The sequence below is a fragment of the Ischnura elegans genome, chromosome X (genome assembly GCF_921293095.1).
Source record: "Ischnura elegans chromosome X, ioIscEleg1.1, whole genome shotgun sequence".
Classification (NCBI taxonomy): domain Eukaryota; kingdom Metazoa; phylum Arthropoda; class Insecta; order Odonata; family Coenagrionidae; genus Ischnura; species Ischnura elegans.
The window spans coordinates 60,793,746-60,814,370 of NC_060259.1; the positions used below are offsets into that span (position 1 = coordinate 60,793,746).

The window sequence follows — 20,625 nt, forward strand, 5'->3', positions numbered from 1 at the left end:
GAGGAACACTAAATTGTTTCGTAGTAGTTCGCCTTAAGGGCGAGAAGGAAATCGGTCACCGGAATTTTAAAAAAATGAAACTCTGCTCGGAGAAATTTTGAAAGTCTTCCGTTTTACTTCATTATAGAATGGTATGATCCAAACACAACTTTAAAAAAACTAAAGAGAAAAACGATAATGCCAGCAATAAAAATATAGCCCATGCATAGAAGAGGGTCATGATACCAGGCCTAAAAATGAGATAGAAAAGGATCATTAGCCACGAAATAGCAGCCCCGAAACAAATGTTATTCGGTTTAGAAATTTGACTGTCGGTGATAAGTTCTAAATTCAGCCTTTCACTCATATACTGGATAGGAAAATTCGTTAAAGTCAAAAATTCAAGGAATTTATCACATATTTAGTCCAAAACCCGAATCGCTCGCTAAAAGTGATGGAAGAAGAATATCGCGTAGATTTTATTCTTATTGGGAGCAGTGACCGGCGCCGATAACACGTTCGTTTCCACGAAAGGATTCATAACCTCGGTATGAAACCACCCACAAATTCCACGAATGCCACCGAAAAACCACCAATGAATATATTTGATTTTTTTCCATCGTTTTGTATTCATGGTCTCCTTTTAAACTAACATTCTTTAGTGATGTTTCCTCGTCTAAATTAGATAGGCCGAGCGGGAGTGATGCATCTTGTTAACCACCTTAAGGATCGCAATCATGATAAATTTTCCAATTTTTTTCAATTAGCCTTATACATGATAGTCTGATGAAAACAACAGGCGAATAACAAATGGCCGGGAATACGTCCAAAAAAAGGCCCCGATGCTTATGCACAGTTGATGAAGCATGTAAAAGAGTGCTAAAAACGAAAATACAAGTTGACATGAGAATTTCCACGCATTTCATCGGTAAACGCGACCGGTTCCAGCTCTTGCATATCAGTTTCAAGGGGCAATACCCGTTAACCTTGATAATGACAGGCGAGAGCTGAAACCGGTTGACGTTCACCAAGGGCTTTGGACATAATCGCGGTAATTTTATATTATCACACTCTAATTTAGTTCAATTTGCTTTGCTCTTCCCATAGTTATTAACTACAAGTGGAATGACACGTATTCCACGATTCCATACACTTCACGTGAGCGTTATCCGCGAGTAGGGGGATCGTTGTAGCCCAGTGGGTAGAATGCTTGGCCGCAGAATCACGGATCCCGGGTTCCAAACTCGGGCGAAGCTTTCGAACAAGCCTAAATTAATATCTTCGTGGAGGGCAGCTGCCCAAGGAAAATGACTAGAACCTACACTAGATGCGTGACATTAATACAGCGGTGGTTTATAAGGTTGGCTCACCGACTGAGCGAGTTCCTGAGTATTTTTTTTTAAATTTATCATTTAAGCAATGGAATTGCCACGGTTATTAAGCTGAAGGGTGTTGCCGTAAAATTTATTGTTTCGCATTGTGCGAAAAATCCACAGAGAAAAAAAATTATTCAACCGGAATTTCCACAGAGGAGAATGATGCCTCGGTAGCTTTGCTGGCACTTCACCGGAAATCGGGGCTTCTCGGTTCGTATCCCGGTCAAGGCGAATTATTTTTTTTTCTCTGTGGATTTTTTGCACAATTTGTGCTTTGCGGGAGACTCCGTTAAGTTATCACCGTGGCCAGTCCCGGTACACCAAAAAAAATGCATTGGTTATACACCTATCCACGAAAGAAAAATGTTAGAAGTCGGTTTCAAGATTATGTTGAATGATTATTCCATTGCTTTGTATTGCATCTTATCATGGCTTCCTTTCTATGTATTATTCTTTAGCGATGTTTCCTTTTCTTTGCCGCTAGTGAACGAATTTGTCTGCATTACCAGCTTATTTGAGGTACTGATTAAAGGTGCCGAATTTTCGTGAATATCAATTTTGAATATAGTTCATTTTAATATATTCATACCCATAATGGTTTAAAAAACGTACAAACTAGGATGATAAATTAGACATAACATTTTTATGTAGACTATATCACAATCATGTAAACTAAATTCGTTTACATGAAATAAGAGATTTCATTATATGCAAAACTTCGGCGCCTGTAATGATCATTTATTCGTCAATACACCCTGAAATTTTCAGGATTAGAGCTTCAGTTTTAGCCAAACCGTACGACAAAAAAGAATCCAAAATTAGACAGGCCGAGGGGGAGTGACGCTACCTCTTCACCATGGGTGGCAATCAAAACTAAAATAAAGTCAAAACTAGTAAAATTTCAATAGTTTCGTTCCCGGGAGCGAAATGTAGAAACGAATAGAAATGGATTTTAATCCGGGGACCTATACTCAGGTTCGAAACGAAATCGGGGTCAAAACTACTTCGGGTCGAAACTTAACTCTCGGACGCAACGAGACCCAGATAATGTTTCGCTCCGGAGGGACCACGTTCTTCACCTTCGAACAGTTTAGTTTCGACCCACACACCGAGTACGAAGTATGGTTGAATGAAGTATAGGTTCTATGGGTTCGGCCTACCGCCATTAGATGCATGGGACACACATATTTTTACCACTAACAAGCGAACGGTGAACGCAAACTGGCCATTCGATTTTTAAGCTCAACGTTTTAACCTCTCTACACGTATGTCAAACGTAATGGGTCGTAACTATCCCCTCTTATCCGCCTCCGCTCAACTTCTGGGATCGAAACTTAACTATGCGCAGCGGAGTTTGGATTAATTTAGTTTCGTTCTTGAGAGTAAAGTTTCGTCTCTGGTCGAAACTAAGCTCCTTGGTAATTTTAATTTAGGGCGGGAACGAAACTAAACCTAGGCTTCGTATTTTCGTTTCCCTCCGGGTCGAAACGACATATTTTCATTTCGTTTCACTTTCCATCCCTGCTCTTAGCCAGCTAATCATTTACAAAGGCGTAGGGATGCAGACTTAAGCGGGTAATTAGTCTCTGGGCTAGAATGGCAGGACGACGCCCATCGGAGTCGGCGGACGTCCCCAGGTAGACAGACGCCGCTTATTGAAGAGCGTAGGTGCGGCGGCGGGCCGCCCGAATCCAGCAGTCATGACGTCGGACGAGTTAATGAATCAATAAAGGAGGCGCGGGTCCAGCGGCACGCGGTCGGGTGCAGCCCACGCACCACGACGATACGCGATCACGCATCGATATGCGTAATATATTGAGTAGACGCCTGATAACCTGAATAATCTCTAGATTATCAAGCGCATCAAGCAAGTTTATACGTTTTTTCACCATTATAAGTATGAATTGAAATTAAAACGAGTAGTTGAAATGAACTGTACTTAAAATTCACAAAAATTTGGTATCTCTAACAATCAGCATATTAGCATTTCAAATACGTTATCTCAGAGAAAATGCGGAGGTACATAAGGATCATGAAGAATATTTAAAGAGAAACCATAAGCAAGATTTCTTTGGTAGAAAAACGCAGAAGACGCAGCGCTAGCCTTATCGCATGGATGTGGACAGTCTTGTGATGCAACGAAGTAAAAGTAATCGAATTACTGTAAACGACTACGTCTTTGGTTATTTTTGCTAGCAATCGATGAATTTAAAAATTATTTTTTCCTTTAATCTACGTCACAGCTCGCACTAGTTATCGTCACATTTTAGTAATCCAAATAAGCCTCTGAATTCCATGCACGCTCATCTAAAGGCACGTCCAACCACATCACATTTGCCTCACAAGTGTCAAGTTTAGTTAGAGCATATTTATTTATTCCGGAATTGCCCAAATCAAACATTTAAGTTATTATTTTATTAAATGGCATTAAAGAATAATTAAAATGTTGGCTTGCGTGTTTTTACTCCATATTCGAGAAAATATGGACGGCGTTTGCATTATGTGAAGGAGCAAAACTGAACACTGGATGTGGAGGAGTGAAAGAATGCTTAACCCAAATGACCTGCAGTATAATTTGGAGTAAAATATCGCGTGCCCTGAGATTTTAGCCATTAGTTTCCTTCGGTTAATTGGGGCAAGAAAAAAAGCTTTAAGGAAAATTTATGGGTGATATTTGCCAAATACATGAACGCATGCAATTATTTCACACCAAAAACAGATTTTGTGCTTTCGCCATCACTATTTTACCGTTCTGGGCACTTCTTCGTTATCACAGTCTTAATTTATCATTAAATAAATAAGTTATTGAATACCTTTGCGCAATAATCCTCACTTAATTAGCAATATTACATTTCAACGAGTATGTAAGCGCATTTACGGAACGCTTCGGATATATAAAAAAAGATAGACTCTCCGAAAAAGCTGTCAAGTACAACAAAATATTCTTTCCTGTATCTGGATATAGGGGATTGGAACTCCCCGCCAAACTGAAAACAAGTCCTTGAGAAGGTTATATAGAGTGTACATTTTAAGGGTCAATTTTCTTTTTCTTGAGTTTCTTTTCTTCTGAGGAAATTTTATTTATATTTCTACGCATGTGCGTCTTCCACTCGCAATTTTCTGTCCTAACTTGGGTAAATCCAGTTGATGTTACCACCTGACCTAATGGTCGACTTGTACTGGCAGCTTTTAAATGTAACAATAAATGAGACAACCGCTTAATTGGGACAATACGTACCGATCCCGACGCGTCTAATTGTACAGAACGGACTGTATTTAACATGAAACCGTGTGAAATGGGCGGTATACAGGGTTGGAAAATGGTGGTACTTGGCACAACTCACCGGCGAGGTGGTTCCGGAGTGTCTTGAGCCAGGATGCCACTTGGTGCGGGTCCGTATGTCTCAAGGTGACGCTTTTGTGTCGCCATCGGTTCTTGGTGCCGCGCTCCGCGTAGTGGATGACGAACCCGGGCTGGGGCCCGCCGACGGCCGCCGCGTTCTTGAGCCTCTCCCGGCGGCTGCGCTCCGCCACGGCGGCCGCCACCTCAATTTCTTTGGAGGAGCGGTTGGCGAACGCGCCGCAACCCACCCGCTCCTCGGCCGACCACGCTTCCTCGTCCTGCTGGCACACGCGCGGGCACGCGTGCACCGAGATCACATCCTTCATGGACACCGTGCACCGAGCTGCGGGACAAAGGAGAAAAAAGGTTAATTGAAGGGATCGGAAAGGCAGTGGCGCAGCGAGGGGGGGATTTTGGGGGATAAACCCCCCCCAGAGCTCAGAATTTTTTTAAGTTTAATCCATTTTACTTAATTGGATTAATATTACTTACAGAGTAGTGTAAATATTAATAAAATATTCCTCCGAAAGCCGTAAAACTCACTATTTTGAACCATTTATCTTGAAAATTTTCTGAAGGAGTGCCCCCGCACCTCCCGCTTACCCTGGCGGGTATTCCACACCACCAGACACCCCAGTACGAGTTGTGCCTAAAACCCCCCCTAGGCTTAATTCCTAACTGCGCCCCTGTGAAAAGGCGGTGCTTATTGGCCTCTGACAGTGAGAGCCCAAATCACCAATAGATCAGTAGATGAATCCATACCTTCCACATTTGTAAGACCCGTTAAATAAGACATTTAACCTCAAAAATGCAAACATGATCGTGACATTTTTATCCTTAATGATTAATCTACTGACATCAGAATTATAAGTAAATAATCATGCATTGCCATCCAATTCAATTCATGACAAAATGGCAAAGTTTCCGTGGTTTTCCTTCTTATGTCACTAAAGTCGCTAATAAAACCCCTAATAAAAGTCTTGTTTTATAAGGAATAAGCTTTTATAAAATATCTTGAATTACACATCATCAAACTGTCATAAAGCGTCAATTAAGAACTTAAAAGGGCAATATCTTTGTCAAGTTGCAGCTGATAACATACTTTCGTAATGCATCATACTTCTTCTCCAGCCCTCACTATTCCGGTAGCAATAAAAACTTTGGGTAAATGCCGCACTCAACGTGAAAAACGTATAAAAACGTTACCACACTTGAAGGGTTAATATACAAGATAATATTATAAAAAATAAGTTTTAATAACAGATATGTTACTGGAACAATTTAAGCTCAAAATTACCATTATTCAGCATCAAAAATATTAGCATAAAATGTTAGAATTTATATAGGAAAATAAATGGTTAAAATTCACAAAAAAGTCTACCGATTAGCAGATGGTAACGCGCAAACAATAAAATGGATTTCTTAGGGCAGCCAACAAACGCTCTTTGATGAAGTGATACCGCGGACGATAAAATAAATACGTATTCGTGAGCACGCTACTCTTCAACGATCGATCGAAAAGAGCAACAAGGCGAACAAATATTCGATCGATAGAACAAAAAAGTAAAATTCATCGGAAAAGCAATCAAAAATAGAATACGTATTTGTCGCCCGACTTGAGCCCAGCAAAAACATCAAAGCGGACGATCGTCGCATAGCAACCGACTTTTTTGTCGTTTATTATTTTCCACCTCCGCCTACTCAGTTTAGTTTGCACGGGATATGCAGGCAGGGATGCAATGTCCTTCTCCGAAGAGGTAAAACTCTCGCATATTGGCTGGATATTCTACTTGACTTTCAGACTGGTGAACTTGGGCATGCAGGTCAAAGGGCGTTTTATTATGGCTCTTGTTAAAGGAAAACGTAAAAGAAAGTACCTGCTGACCTTTTTAAGCCACGCAACAAAATCCATCGAACAAGAAGACATTGCATCCTTACTTAACCAATACGAGCCTATTATGACAGGCAAGCATGTGCTGCAGACAAGAAAACCTTAACACAAAATAGCAGTGCCGGAGAGATCAATGACGAGATAAAAAAGGTTCATGATCCAAAAATAATAACTCTGAGCTATATTCAACTACCGTATCCCGCACTGCGACTTGTGTTTACCCTAAGAAGACAAATTTCGGACGACTATGGAAGTAAACCTGAAAGACAGTTGCAGAGACACTAAAATGGAGATAATTTCCATAATGATGACATGATATGTTTAATAAATCCTTTGACCAATAAAATTCGTGCATATTCAATATTCTGATGAGGTGCTATCGAGCAGGAACGAACGCTAACGGCTTTACTCTGTTGACCAAAATGTCCTAGAGTACTTAATATACATATTCAATTTTCAATTCTATTTTACGAACAAGCGCCTGGAAAGTCCTACGCCTTAATATTTCTTCACATAGTGCAAATAAAAACACTCTTTATTCTCAATATTTCTTTAATTAATGAGCCAAAACTGTCAACACAGAATTTAAATTATCTCTCCTAGTTCAAACATTGAAAAATACACGGAGTTTTGAAAATAAACTCAACGAGATTAATTGAATCTCTTTTGTTAGCATCTTTCCGAATATCCTGCAATCTAAACATGAATTCCTGAGAAGTGCGACGTTTCCATGCTCACTATTTCCCAGTACTTTTGCCCGCTGGTGGAAAAATTCCGAACAGAGTCAAGTGTCTATTCAATGCATTTGGAGGATGGAAGAGGGGCGAATGCCACCCACGGTATCGGCCATTCATTCCCGATCCGGCTCAAATCATTTGGAGAATTGGATATAAGACTTGCATCCCCTAGGCAGTTTACACTGCAAAATGATGAAAGGCTTCGGGATTCCCAATGCCGAATCGATTCCCTACAAAGAGGATGCCACACGCAAAGTTCCTTAATTCCAATCCTCATTTGTGTACTTTCCTTGACTTCGAAAGTTTGAAAGGTCATCGGCACAATAAGAACTGGTAAAACCCATCTCGTCAGCGGGAATTACCGCGCTTTGGGACTTAAACACTGAAGACAACAAGACAAATTAAGCGTAGGGGACCCGTATAAACTTCCCAGAGTAATTAATGTAAAAGTTAAAGACCGGCTTTTATTGAGTACGTGCGGTATACTCACAACTCACGAGGAACTACAAACTAAACGCTACATGGTGGCATTTGGCCACATAGGCGGCGCATATGCCAAAAACAATTTATGACCAAATTTAAACAAATACATGCTTTTTTCCTAGTAAAAACCATTTTCAATTTTTGCAACTTTTATTTTTCCATTATTTTCCTTTTCCGATCTCATTCATATTTTTATTATTGGTTAAATGAAACAGCAATATTTCTACTGAATTTATTTGAACACGATACGTTTCCTTGTTACAAGATTCCTACGTTCAAGTCAAGACTCTTGAGAAAGTTCTCGCAACAACGAAACGCATCGCGTTCAAATAAATTCAGTAGAACTACTGCAATGTTACATTAAATTGATGTTAATAACTTCCAGTAAATCGTGTCACATATCATACAAGGCATAGTTTTACACTTACTTACTTCGTCAATAGAAATGGCATATATATCTTCGGTTTTATTACTATACGTAGGTGGATCCCAAATAAACGATAAGGAAACAGTGACAACGTCCTCAGAGAAATGTTCACCTTGCATGGGCAGTCATGCGTGGCATATTCATTTTAGAGCCACAAGCTGCCAAGCCATTTAAGAATGGCGACTGTTGCCAATCACATTGACATCACGACAAGAACGCCCACCCGGCTTGAGAGAATCTTTGAGCCTACTTTTGAATCGCGCCTGCTTCAGTCTGCTACTTCTATCTACTCTGTTCTAACGGTATTCGAATAAATTTTGTCCAACCATAGACAAAATTACCGTATTATCAATAACAGACACTGATACTTCCACAATACATTTAAAATAATTTTCGACCGGTTTCGTCTGTTACACCATTATCAAGTACAGAAAATATATATTTAAATATACATGTTTAAAAATAATTTTCGACCGGTTTCGGCTGTTACATCTTTATCAAGTATAGAAAATAAATATTTTCTGTACTGGATGATGGTGAACACGTAAGAGTTAATGTCTGTTTGCATGAATGCTTTTTGCGGACCGGAACGGAACATGTACGAATGCATGAACCAAATTAGAACAGGTTCTATTTTCTGTGCATGCATTCGCACAAGTTGGGTGGTTACATGGTGCATTTTGGCGTTTATTCTCCCGTTCATACATTTAGACATAAACCCGCACGTGTTAATGTACCGTGTAAACAGGCCTTAACAGTACGACATGGTTAATGTATGCGGCCGACAACTACGATCATTTTCGCTATATACGCAATGGCTAGAAACCCGGCTTCGATTCTAACATGCTCTTCACTAAATGCAAAATCCACTACATTATACCCCGCGGAGGGAATATAAAAGTAGGTATTCATAGGGAAAAAAATGGTCTGCTTTTAATTAAGAGTTTACTTAAACGTAACGTTTTTTGGACCGTGTGATTTGCATGTGGGAATCCAGTTGCATGCTGGTGATTGATCACCCCCTGCCAAACACTCTAGAGGTGGCTCGCAGGGTATTATGTAGATGTAGAAGGGTTACTGGCAACATTCCATTACGCAACGTAATTTTTTTGCTATTCTATATAAAATCAAGCTTAAATAAGCTAACTTGCACGGCAAAGGCACAGTAGAAGTAATACGGAGAAATAACTTCATAAAAAATTAAGCGAAGTTCTCTATGCTTGCCATATGACTGCTGGAATACACAGTGCAATGGGATTTCGTTTTGCTCAATGCAGGCTAAAGCCGACACCAAACTCTTCTGAACCCTATTTTCTCTACTCTCCCCTCACGGCGAAAATTACCTAAGATATCGGTCACCTCCTCCAAATACCACTAAAATCAAAATAAATCAGGGTTTTCAGCCCAACTCCTAAGATGAGAAGCCAGCATTAAATAATGCATAGTCAACGCTTTACAATATGACATGCTTGTTGCTTAGTCAGGGGTAGGATCTACCCTCACCTAATCAAAGCAAACTTCGGTTTGGGGCAGTGAGCAAATGAGTTAGAGTACAATGGTAAAGTATGTTCAATGTAAAATTTACATATTGACCTTGAAAATGGCATTGCACGATACAAGATAAGTGCAAAAAGAAGGAATATGGGGAAATAACTTCATGAATAACGAAGTTAAGTTTTTTATTATATGCATGCACACTGTTTTTATGTTGTACATCATTTAAAAAAACTATGGAAGCTTAGTGCCAAGCGCTCCTATTGGCCGCGAGTTTGTCCCATTGCCAGATGCACTGGACAACTCATGACTTCGAATGCTTGCCTGCGGGAGGTTGCGATGTATCCAAGGCATTTGGGGACAGGGCAAACTCGCGGCCAATCGGAGCGCTTAGTTCAAAGTATCTGTACTTTAAAAATGGTGCGTTTTGTACCCAAAAATCATCGGCAATTTTAGGTTCCCCCTGGGATCTGCTATCCAGGGATTTAATTTCGTGACACAATTTTTCTCTACCCTATACAATGAACCGACACCACAGAAAGCCAATCCTCTACTTCAGTTTCCCCACAGGGCCGTGATGAAAAAATTACGACCGACGATTCGAAAAAAATTGCGAGGATGCTGTTAAAGGGGCCACGAGCGATTATTCCATTTCCTTCCTCGCCCCAGTCCCGCCAAAACCCTTATACAATCAACGACTGTTTCGCTCAACTCGGTCTGGAGTGGGGAAATTGGCATCAGCGCGATCCGGAGTAGGGACAAAGGGGAGGGGTAGCGGAGGGGGGAGGGGAGGTAGGGGCAGACACTGGCCGTGCGAACAGCTGGGCACGCGAACATCACTCCGCCCGCGTGCCAAAGCGACAGGGGAGGAGCCTGCGTGGGCGGCCGCTGCATCGCCGAAGTTCGCTTGCACCGACGGCAATGCGGAAAAGGGAAAAGCTCTTATTGCCGCCCGGCGGGCGCTTGTTGCCCACTCAGTGCCTCGGACCGAAGATTGGTCCAGACCAGGGATGGCAAAAAGAAAGTCAAAACCAATAAAATGTCGATAGTTCCGTTCCCGGGAGCAAAATGTAGAAACGAATCGTATGGTATGGTATGGTATGGTATTTGGAGGAGGCGACCGACAGCTGAGGTCATTTGCGCCATGAGGGAAGGGTAGTTGAGGAAGGGTGGAGAGAAACCCGGCGTCGACATTAGCCTGCTCTTAACGAAAAACGCCAAGGGGACCACGGCTTAACGTCCCATCCGACGGACGGAGTGTTGCGCTTGAAATGTCCTCCACACAACATTCAAGCAGGGATCGGGCAGTCTCTGAGAATTCTCTGCCGCTGCCGGGATTTGAACCGGGCCCACCGGGTGGGAAGCCAACACTCTAGCCGCCAGATAGTTTCGTTCCCGGAAGCAAAATGTAGAAACGAATCGAAATGGATTTAAACCCGGGCAGCTAAACTAGAGTAAAGGTAACTAAAGTAAAGCTAAACTAAAGTAGAGGTTCGGCATAACGCCATTATATGCATGGGACACTCATACTTTACCACTAACAGGAGAACGGTACACGGAAAATGGCCATTCGATTTTTAAGCTCTATGTTTTCATCTCTCTACACGTATGTCTATGTATGGGTCGTAACTATTCCCTCTTACCCCCCTCCACTCAACTTTTAGGATCGAAACTAACGATGAACAGCGGAGTTTCGATTACTTTAGTTTCATTCCCAGGAGTAAAGTTTCGTCCAGCGTCGAAACTACACTCCTAGGTGATTTTAATTTCGTGCAGGAACGAAACTAAACCTAGGCCTCGAATTTTCGTTTCCCTCCGGGTCGAAACGAAACATTTTCGTTTCACTTGCCATCCCTGGTCCAGACAGGTGAGGGTAGAGTTCACCAAATAAGTAACAATGTGTCACATTGAAAGGTTTAAGCTATGTATTATTTCATAATATACTAAATTCTTCCCCAGTGTGCGCTAAACGGACTTAACCCGAAGGCTGGTTCAGACAGGTGAGGCTAGAGCTCACCACCAACTAAGTAACGGGCATGTCACATTGAAAGGCATAAACTGGGAATTTATTATTTTAGAATGGACCTCATTATTTCCCAGGGTGCCCTGATTAATTTGATCTGTGCTTCAGCTCGAATATTGGTCACCATAAATAGGGATAGAACTCACCCCAAATACGTAACTGACGTATTTCATTGAAAGCCTTAAACTATTTTTTTTCGCAATGAACAACATTCTTCCCCAGAGTGCGCTAAAGGGCCTTGACCCGAAGGTGGGGTTGCATTGGTGATGGTAAAGCTCACCCCTCACCAAGTATCAGGTGAGACATATTGAAAAGCATTGACTACTTATTATTTCACATTGGACCAGTCTTTTGAGGCGCGCGCTTGCCATCGAATTAGTGCCTCAGTCCGACGGTTGCTTTGGATAAGGGTAGAGCCCACCCCAACTAAGTAGCAGGCGTAGGGACATATGGAACCAGATGGACTATCTTTCGCTTGTTTTTTTCTTTCCATAGATTTCATCATCATTGCGCTCAAACATGCTGTCTTGTGGTATTTATGTCCATCAGCAATGCGCTACCTCGTTCAACTCCATTAAAATTGTGATTTTTTTAATTCACTCACTAAGAATTATAAATAACACGAACCTTCCATCCAGGTCATTCTCTCCCACTATGCAGGGCTGGAATTAGGGGTTATGTCATGGGAGGGATAGATCAGTTCGTCGCCCTGATCCCAACTTCCTCCTCCTCTTCCCATCCCCACCACTAAAATATAATACATTTTTATTTTTACTTTTATTTTATTTTATTCTCAAACCACCGTATACAGCCCTTATTCGCCATTTTATACCGGGGTAATTAAAAAATGTAACATGTAAACGTACACGAACAACCATGCCCTGGACTGGGGAAACCTACCCAGGCGGCACTCGAACCCGCGACCTCTTGTTTGGTAGGCGAGGACGTTACCCCGCCGCCACCGAGGCCAGCAAATACCTTCGTAAGCTGGTTTTTGAGATGCATTAGTTGAAATTACAGACCGTATGTTTGCTTTTAAGAAATTTTATATGTACTATTGTTTCAAATTTATAAGTTAATAATTATTGTTAAATAATTTAACTATAAAAATTAAAAAAAACTTTTCGAATTTTGCCGCCCTTTGAAATCTGCCGCCCGGGGCACGTACCCCCCTGCCCCGTCCTAGTTCCAGGCCTGCTATTATGTCACATATTTTTAAAATCTCACATCAATTTACAAATAAATTTGCGCGTACCATTCTACCCCAACATTACCTGCAATATTGTTTATCCATATTGTTTTGTACTATTCAATTCATCCAAGCCTTTTTAAAGTTAGTCTTTCTTTGGATCCACAGCATATCCAGCGCTAAGTTTCAAAAGCCTCTATTTTCAAGATCACGCGGTAAAATTCCATAAAAGCCAGGCAGAGCAACTGAACAAACAATAACTTTAAAATATTCTTTTCTGAAAATTCTCAGCTGTCACAAGAGCAACATACAACGCCTAAAAATGAATTAACGATCACAAAGCAGCTACCTCGGAAATATTTCGTAGTTAACGAGAAAAAATTCAACGTTCCCCTAATTTTTTTAATAATTAAACACCATAAACAGCAAGCAAGATATACAGGCTTTATATTGTTAGACTTTTACTCTAAATTTGATGGACCTCTATGTGCTCCGTAAGAAGGAAAAATGCACGACAGCAGCAGTGCGCTGGTGCTAATTTCAAATTAACTGAAACCGAATTAAAAACTGGCCTTTAATTAAAACTAATTTCGGAATAAAATCAACTGATTTGGGCGTTACTTGGTGGAACGATGAAATGTTCATGGTGAAGCAAAACTCAGTACTATTCCAAAAACTTTTATCCTAGTAAGTCTTGATAATGACGGTATAAACGTCGAAACTAGTAGACTGTTAAAATAAAAGTTTGTGGAATAGTACTGAGTTTTGTTTCACCATGATAATTTCGGAATGATTCTTCCCTACAATAATTTGCACAATATATCACGGCCTGAAGAGATGAACTTGCGTTTAAGACGTGTTCTGAACGCAGACAGACTGAATGCGCTTAATTAAACGCGTATTCTGCCATGGTAACACTTCCATTGCGAAAAAGTCCAAAGGACTCACTGCCCAACGGCATGATCCCCACTCTAACTACCATGGCCTTGAAAAGAAGGCGAAATCTTCGAGGTCCCATTCAGTTGCCGGAGCTGAACGAACGCTCTCGCGCACGAATACTTCATTTCGCAACCCGTACCGTTTTTTTTCGCGTGGAAGCTATGTGTACCGTGACGTCACCCAGGACCAGCACGCATTAGCTTCCAGTCACGCTTCTCACTCCCCGATGGAAATGTTTGATCCCACAGAGGACTTTCTTCGTAAAAGAAAAACCTTCTCACAGCTGAGATTAGATGCTACTCATTGAGCATGTCTCTCTGAAGTAATATCACTCAGAAATCAATATGCAGTACATACGAAAAAGAAAGGTGAAAGAATTTTGTTACCTATAACGATGGACGAAGCAAGAAAGAAACTCAGTGGAGTAGCTCAGGCGAAGAGGGCTTCCCTCAAAAAGAAGAATGTTCTTACAGCTGAGAATACAAACATAGAAGTAAGGAAATAATTCATCACATGCTACACGTGAAGCATGTTTCTCTATGGAAGCGAGGCTTGGACGTTAACAGGTGCAGAGAAGTCGAGAGAGGAGCATTCGAAATGTGGTGCTACCGAAGAATGATGAAGATAAAATGGACGGGAAGAAAGTCAAGGGACGGCCCCGAATGAGTTACATAGAATATTTTATAAAGGATGTGAAAGGGAAGAAATACGTCGCGGCGTATAGCTAGCCTTTTCAAAGCGACGCGTCGCTATGAAATGACTAGCGGAGAGGAGAGCGGAATGGAGAGCTGCGTCAGACTAATCTTAGGATTGTTGACTAACAATAATGATGCTAACATTACAATATACTTTAGGTGATTGTTTTGTTCTGGTGACTAGAATGTTTTTCGTCGTTAGAACGTCTTTCGTTGATGGAAGTTCGGGTACAATTCCCGGCGATAGCATTTCGTAGGTGGAGGAGTTTTGCAGGACTTTTTCGCAAGAATTTCGTCGCAAAGGACGTTGAACGCTGGGGCAATATCATCATGTACCGCGTAACGGGACCCGTGAGAGTGAGACAAACCAATGTTGACTTCAAGAAGCCATAGGGATTGGGCACAACGAAAACGCTGAAAACGCGTAAATTTTAATCGGAGGTGAACGTAGGATAACTTTATTCAAGATAATAATGTTAAAAAATTGTTTAAATATAGGTATAGCATGTTACTGAATTAATGTATACTCGATAGTACTATCATTCAGCTTCGTTGCGTACAGACGAAAAACGTTAGAAATTTACTAGAATAAAACAATCGTGACCTTTGACTCCGCCTCTCCTTCAATAACTTTCATGACCTTCGCTGCCTATCGCCTCCTCTATAGTACCAAACCATATCACGAACTTGGCAAACATTATCTTTCCCAACCATCGCGAACATTAGAAAAACGCGAAAGGCTGCCCTCAGATAGCGATGCGGGATATTTGCGATCGATTGGGCAGCGTTTTGCTCATGAAAATCTAAACACAGTACCATACAATTGCAGAAAAAGGCACCGGGGGCGCGCGAAAATGGAGGAAGGAAATATGATACAGGTTTCAGAAAGCGGTCTCGGAAATCCGTTCTCTTGCTTGCACTCCTAAATATACTATAAATAACGCACTAGCCTAACTACTGAACATGGATATGATATGTGCAATATATTCGATGGTTAGTGCATGATGAGTTAAGGCTAATATCACAATCAGCCACAGCAATGAATATAGCAATGAATGGAGCAATATTTTCAAAAACAATATTTATTTATTTATATTTATTTATTAAATTATTCAAAAACAGCCAAAATGGCCTTTACATTGAATACAAAACATAAAATCTGCAGCTTTAACAAATATAAACTATAAAAAAAACTATAAAAAGGGTATGAAAAAGAAAAAAGGGATTCAGAAGATGGCTTTTCGAAGCTGCCTCTTGAATAATCTGATGGGCATTGAAAGATCCAAGGAAGGGTGAATAGTCGAAATGGTATTGAAGGAGGTAGGAAGTCTATAAAAAAGTGATCTCTGAGAGAGAGAAAGACGGAATTTAGGATGGTGTTTTAGGTGGTTATTACGGAAGGAGCTGGTGGGAATGTGGAGTGAAAAGAAAGGCAGCACATCTGAGGATCGGAACTTGCCATTTAAGGCATTGTAAATGAAGGAAATATCATGGAAATTCCTACGAGAGGATAGTGTGACCAATGATAGGGCAGACATTACTTCAGAGCGAGAAGAATTACGGAGGTGAGGAACAAGGTGTCGGACTACTGAAATAAAGAAAATCATGAACATCGTAAGCCACGATTGGTAAAAATCAACGCACTGACAAGCATATTAGTGGTAAAACCGCTGCATGAAACCAGTGATTTTGTACGCAGCCACGCACACGGGTGCAGAGTAATACAAACCAAGGATGCAGCTCGCCATGAAAAAATACTTGGCTTAACCGGGATTCGAACCCGAATCTCCCAATTGCCGGTCAAGCGTGTTAGCCAATTACATAGAGGTGGCTTTCAGGGTGCCTCATATACGTAAATTATTTTTCTACAGCCCAGTAGGAAGGAGTTGACAAGAGGTATATACTGGCACCCAATTTCAAGAATAGCAAACAAATTTGACACAACGGGCAAGCATCGTCCTCACGAAGGGATCTTCAAGTGGATGGTAATGATCCGACCTAGAGGCAGAAGTGGGCCGAGTTCCGTTCGCTTTTGCCTCAGATTCGTGCCGTTTCAATCTGTGCTCCCATTTTCCGCACATGCAACTTATCTGTCACGCAGGGATCGCACACAGCGATGGGTGTGAATCACCATGAAAGCTGCACGAAATCTCCCAACTACGAGAAAAGGTCTGCTACTTGTTCTTCCCACATAACACTACTGAACATAGATTTGATATCGTACTTAATGTATTTGATACTGTATTATATCGTCAATGAATAATAGCGTATAATGGGTATAGGCTAATCTCAGCTACAATAATGAATCGTATGGCGGATTATTTTCGAAAGCTATATCATGAACAGCGTAGGATTAACACTACGTACGCACAAGTAAATATATTCACGTATTTACGCGTAAATATATTTCTAACCTTGAAAACTATACTAATAATTTAAAAATACACGACATAGTTATTATTGCATTATGTTTTCTCTATGTATCATTAATTTTGAAAAAATAAGCATTTAATTATAAAATTTAGTGAAATACCTTTGAATATATCTCCCAAATGAAGCTCATTCCCTCTTATAGTTCCTACGTTTTACAAGAAAGTGTATATATTTTTTATAACCTTGAAAATTATTGCGAATAAATTTAAAATGGGTAGAGAAAAAATAGATGCATGATTTGAGTTGCACAAATATATTTACTGCCATCGAGTGGACTGAATTCCCACTAAATATTTTGGAACCTGCACATTGGAACGAAGAGAAGCGGCGGAAGAGACGAAATATTTTTACGAGGAAGCGAAGTGATGACGTGGAAAATACTGCTTCGTTCTTATATCTTAAAATAAGCCTTAAGGAAGTCTTGGGAAGAAGCGAATCGTCACAGACATAAACATTCGAGACTATACGAACAAGAAATACAAATTTCAGCCACACATCGGTGAGCGGTTCCATTCATTTTTATTGAATGTTTCCGCAATCGATGATATGGGTCTCAATTAACATTCTATATACACAAGGGATCGACAGCAAGACGCCGCCGAAAAAAATTCCTGCGATTCGTACAATAATTGTCTACAGTCACCACCACTTCCATTTAGTACAACAATTTACTATTATGAACACTTAGATAGAATCCTCACATTAATTTCACACGCTGCTTTGGCAATCAGAACGAAGGCCGACTACAAGCTTACATAGACCCATTAGTATTACAAGAAAGATATATTACATGTCTTATTATTTAAATTTTAGATTATTTAAATCTTAGATTTTTTCCCAGTACATCCTTGACGACAGTTAAAAAGAATTAATACTCATAATGGTATCAGGCCCTAGCAATCCATCTAAGATGGCAACGTGATCTGACGGTAAATATAAATTAAGAGAGATATTTTGCCGAACGGATAGGTATGGGAATTCGATATTCCCCCGCATGACAAAAAAAAACCAGCAAAATAACTAGCGATGGAAGAAGCAACACAGAAATTATCCGCAGCATATCCAAGGCGAAGATGACATTCCACCGAATGAAAGATCTATTTTTAGCGGGCAATTGAAACATAGAAGTAAGCAAACAATTTATTACAAATTATACTTGGAGTATGATTCTCTACGGAAGTGAGGCGTGGGCAATGACAGCTGCGGAGAAATCAAAGGTGGAGGCCATCGAAATATGGTGCTACAGAAGAATGATGTGGATCAAATACATCGACCGAGTAAGTGATGAGGAAGTCCTAAAAGACTTGGAGAGAAGAGAAGCCTCATGATACCCTTAAAAAGCAGACGGACAACCTTATTGGCCATATCTGAGACATGATGGCCTGATGAAGACAATCGTCGGGGGACAAGTGGATGGCAATAACGGAAAAGGAAAACTTCGATTGAAATATATGGAACAGGTAAAAAAGGATATGAGAGAGAAGAAATACGAAGGTGTGAAAAGATTAGCTGATAGGAGAATTGAGTGGATATCTGCGTCAAACCAACCTTGGAATTGTTGACCAGTGATGATGATGTTGATAAAAGACTAATACATGCTAGGCGTACTTTTGCTGGACCATTCCCTTTCAATGTGTAAACGGCTGGTGTCCCACCACACGCCTATTGAGGCGGCTTGCGGGGTAGTATGTAGATGTAGTTTCTGAAATAAGCGGAATAATTCAACACTTCCACGTGGAACCTACCATAAGCCAACCTCCTCACCCTTTCCCAATGGAACTCCCTCGAAAAAAATCCCGCTACGGCCTTAAGCGGAGTTCGGCTGTCTATGGGGACAAACAAAAAGTGCAAATCTTCCCCATTGCGCATTCTAGAGAGATTCACATGAAATCATGTTAACCTTTTAAATTGGGAGTTTTTATTCATCTATTCATGAAATTCACTTTTCGCCGTTCCCATGATTTCTTCGTCGCAAAATTTACACTGTAAACACGTCACGAGTAATTCATCAAACTCACAGGTAAACTTATAAAGAGATTTTTATAGCATCCAAATGTCAATCTAATAATATCAGGTATGCTACCAGTTATATCACCGAGCCATCTTCTCCCAAAGCAAATTTCAGAATATGTTTTTATCGGACACAGCATATCTGATATTAAACCGAATCGATATTACAACGCACGTCTTCCTAGATAAGATAAGGGCGTTAAAACAGAAAAATATGCATTGGGATAGATTGTACGATATCCGGTACGTTGGCTATTGATAACCGTCACGGTTTTATGGTGATATTTTCCAGATACAGCAAAAAAGAGATAACAAACGGATACCGGGAAAATCTCCGCAGTTAATATTGCGTAGAGAAGTGGGAAAAGGAGGAATTATTTCGTTCGACTTCTATTGGGAACTTCCCGCTTGGCTAGTCCGTCTTTGAGGATGGAATGAATTAGCAACTTGAAAATTCAGCTCCATAAAAAACTTATGGGTAAGGCACGATTTTTTTAGAATAAAATGATACATTAGTTACAGGTAGCATAAGATACCAGAGATTACATTCAGTGATAACGATTTCGGCACATAGAGCCATTATAAAAGTAAAAATAAGAAAAAAGTCCCTTAAAGCAGTATTTTAAGCAGTATTAAATCCTTTATTTCACTTGTTCCGATTTACTTCTGATTCGACTAGATAAATATGCAAATTGAACGTAGTAGATGAATTAGAAAATCATTCCTGAAGACGGGGCTCAACACAAACTATATCCTTTACTTAAAAAGGACATATTTGTATTTAAAATACCATCGCAATAAAAATGCTTCTAAATGAAATAGAAAAATTAATGTTAAATCAACGATTGGCTAATGAAAAATTCAACCAGTTACCAAAAATGTTATAACATTTAACTTCGTTCCAATAAGCAAAATATATTATTAGTATACATCATTGATAGAAATGGAGAACATTCTGAATCAACAGGTACACGTAAATGAGAGAGAAATATGCAGTAAACGGCAATCAATGGGGTTTAAAAGAGGGGCAAAATAGGAAGATAGTCCTTGGTTTTGACGATAAGGAGGGTTAAATTTAGAAAAGAAAATCGGATAATACGAACAGCAAAAACAATAATAATAATAATAGCCGAGCTATGAACGATTACAAACTGTTCGAAAAATCCAGCTTAGCTGATTTGTCGATGCATGGCTAGAATGTAACGACAAAAACACTAAAACGGTTCAAGTACAGCGAGAAATTAGCAATACAGGATATTTTTACTGCAATGATACCGCGTTTTTAAGGTGCTTTAATGGCGCACATATGAAGTGTTCCCTCCAAATCACCTAATTCTCCTATAAAGGCTACATTTTCCGGCTGATCCTGATTAGAAATCCACTGCCCAACATATACACATGTCCTACAATTTTCCCCATATTTTTCAACCACATATTCCGAATTTTACAATACACGATGTAAACAAAGAGTCTAAGGCAAGCATGGCTTCTCAGAGATAATATTTTGGCGGATCTAAAAGATAGAATAGAACGATTGATAAGATACCAACACCTCAAAAAAATATTTCGACCGATAAAATCCCGGGACGTCCTATCGATGTGATTC

The 20,625-nt window shown here is 40.3% G+C and overlaps 1 protein-coding gene across 2 annotated transcripts in view; it reads right to left on the minus strand.

Moving 5' to 3' along the window:
- The window catches only part of LOC124170510 (ceramide kinase), a 143,068-nt gene that overhangs the window by 114,868 nt on the left and 7,575 nt on the right, over positions 1-20,625 (minus strand). For both annotated transcript variants that reach the window (XM_046549280.1, XM_046549279.1), the window contains exon 2: positions 4,700-5,041. In XM_046549280.1, the coding sequence (XP_046405236.1) occupies positions 4,700-5,041 (342 nt within the window). The remainder of the gene's footprint in view (positions 1-4,699; positions 5,042-20,625) is intronic.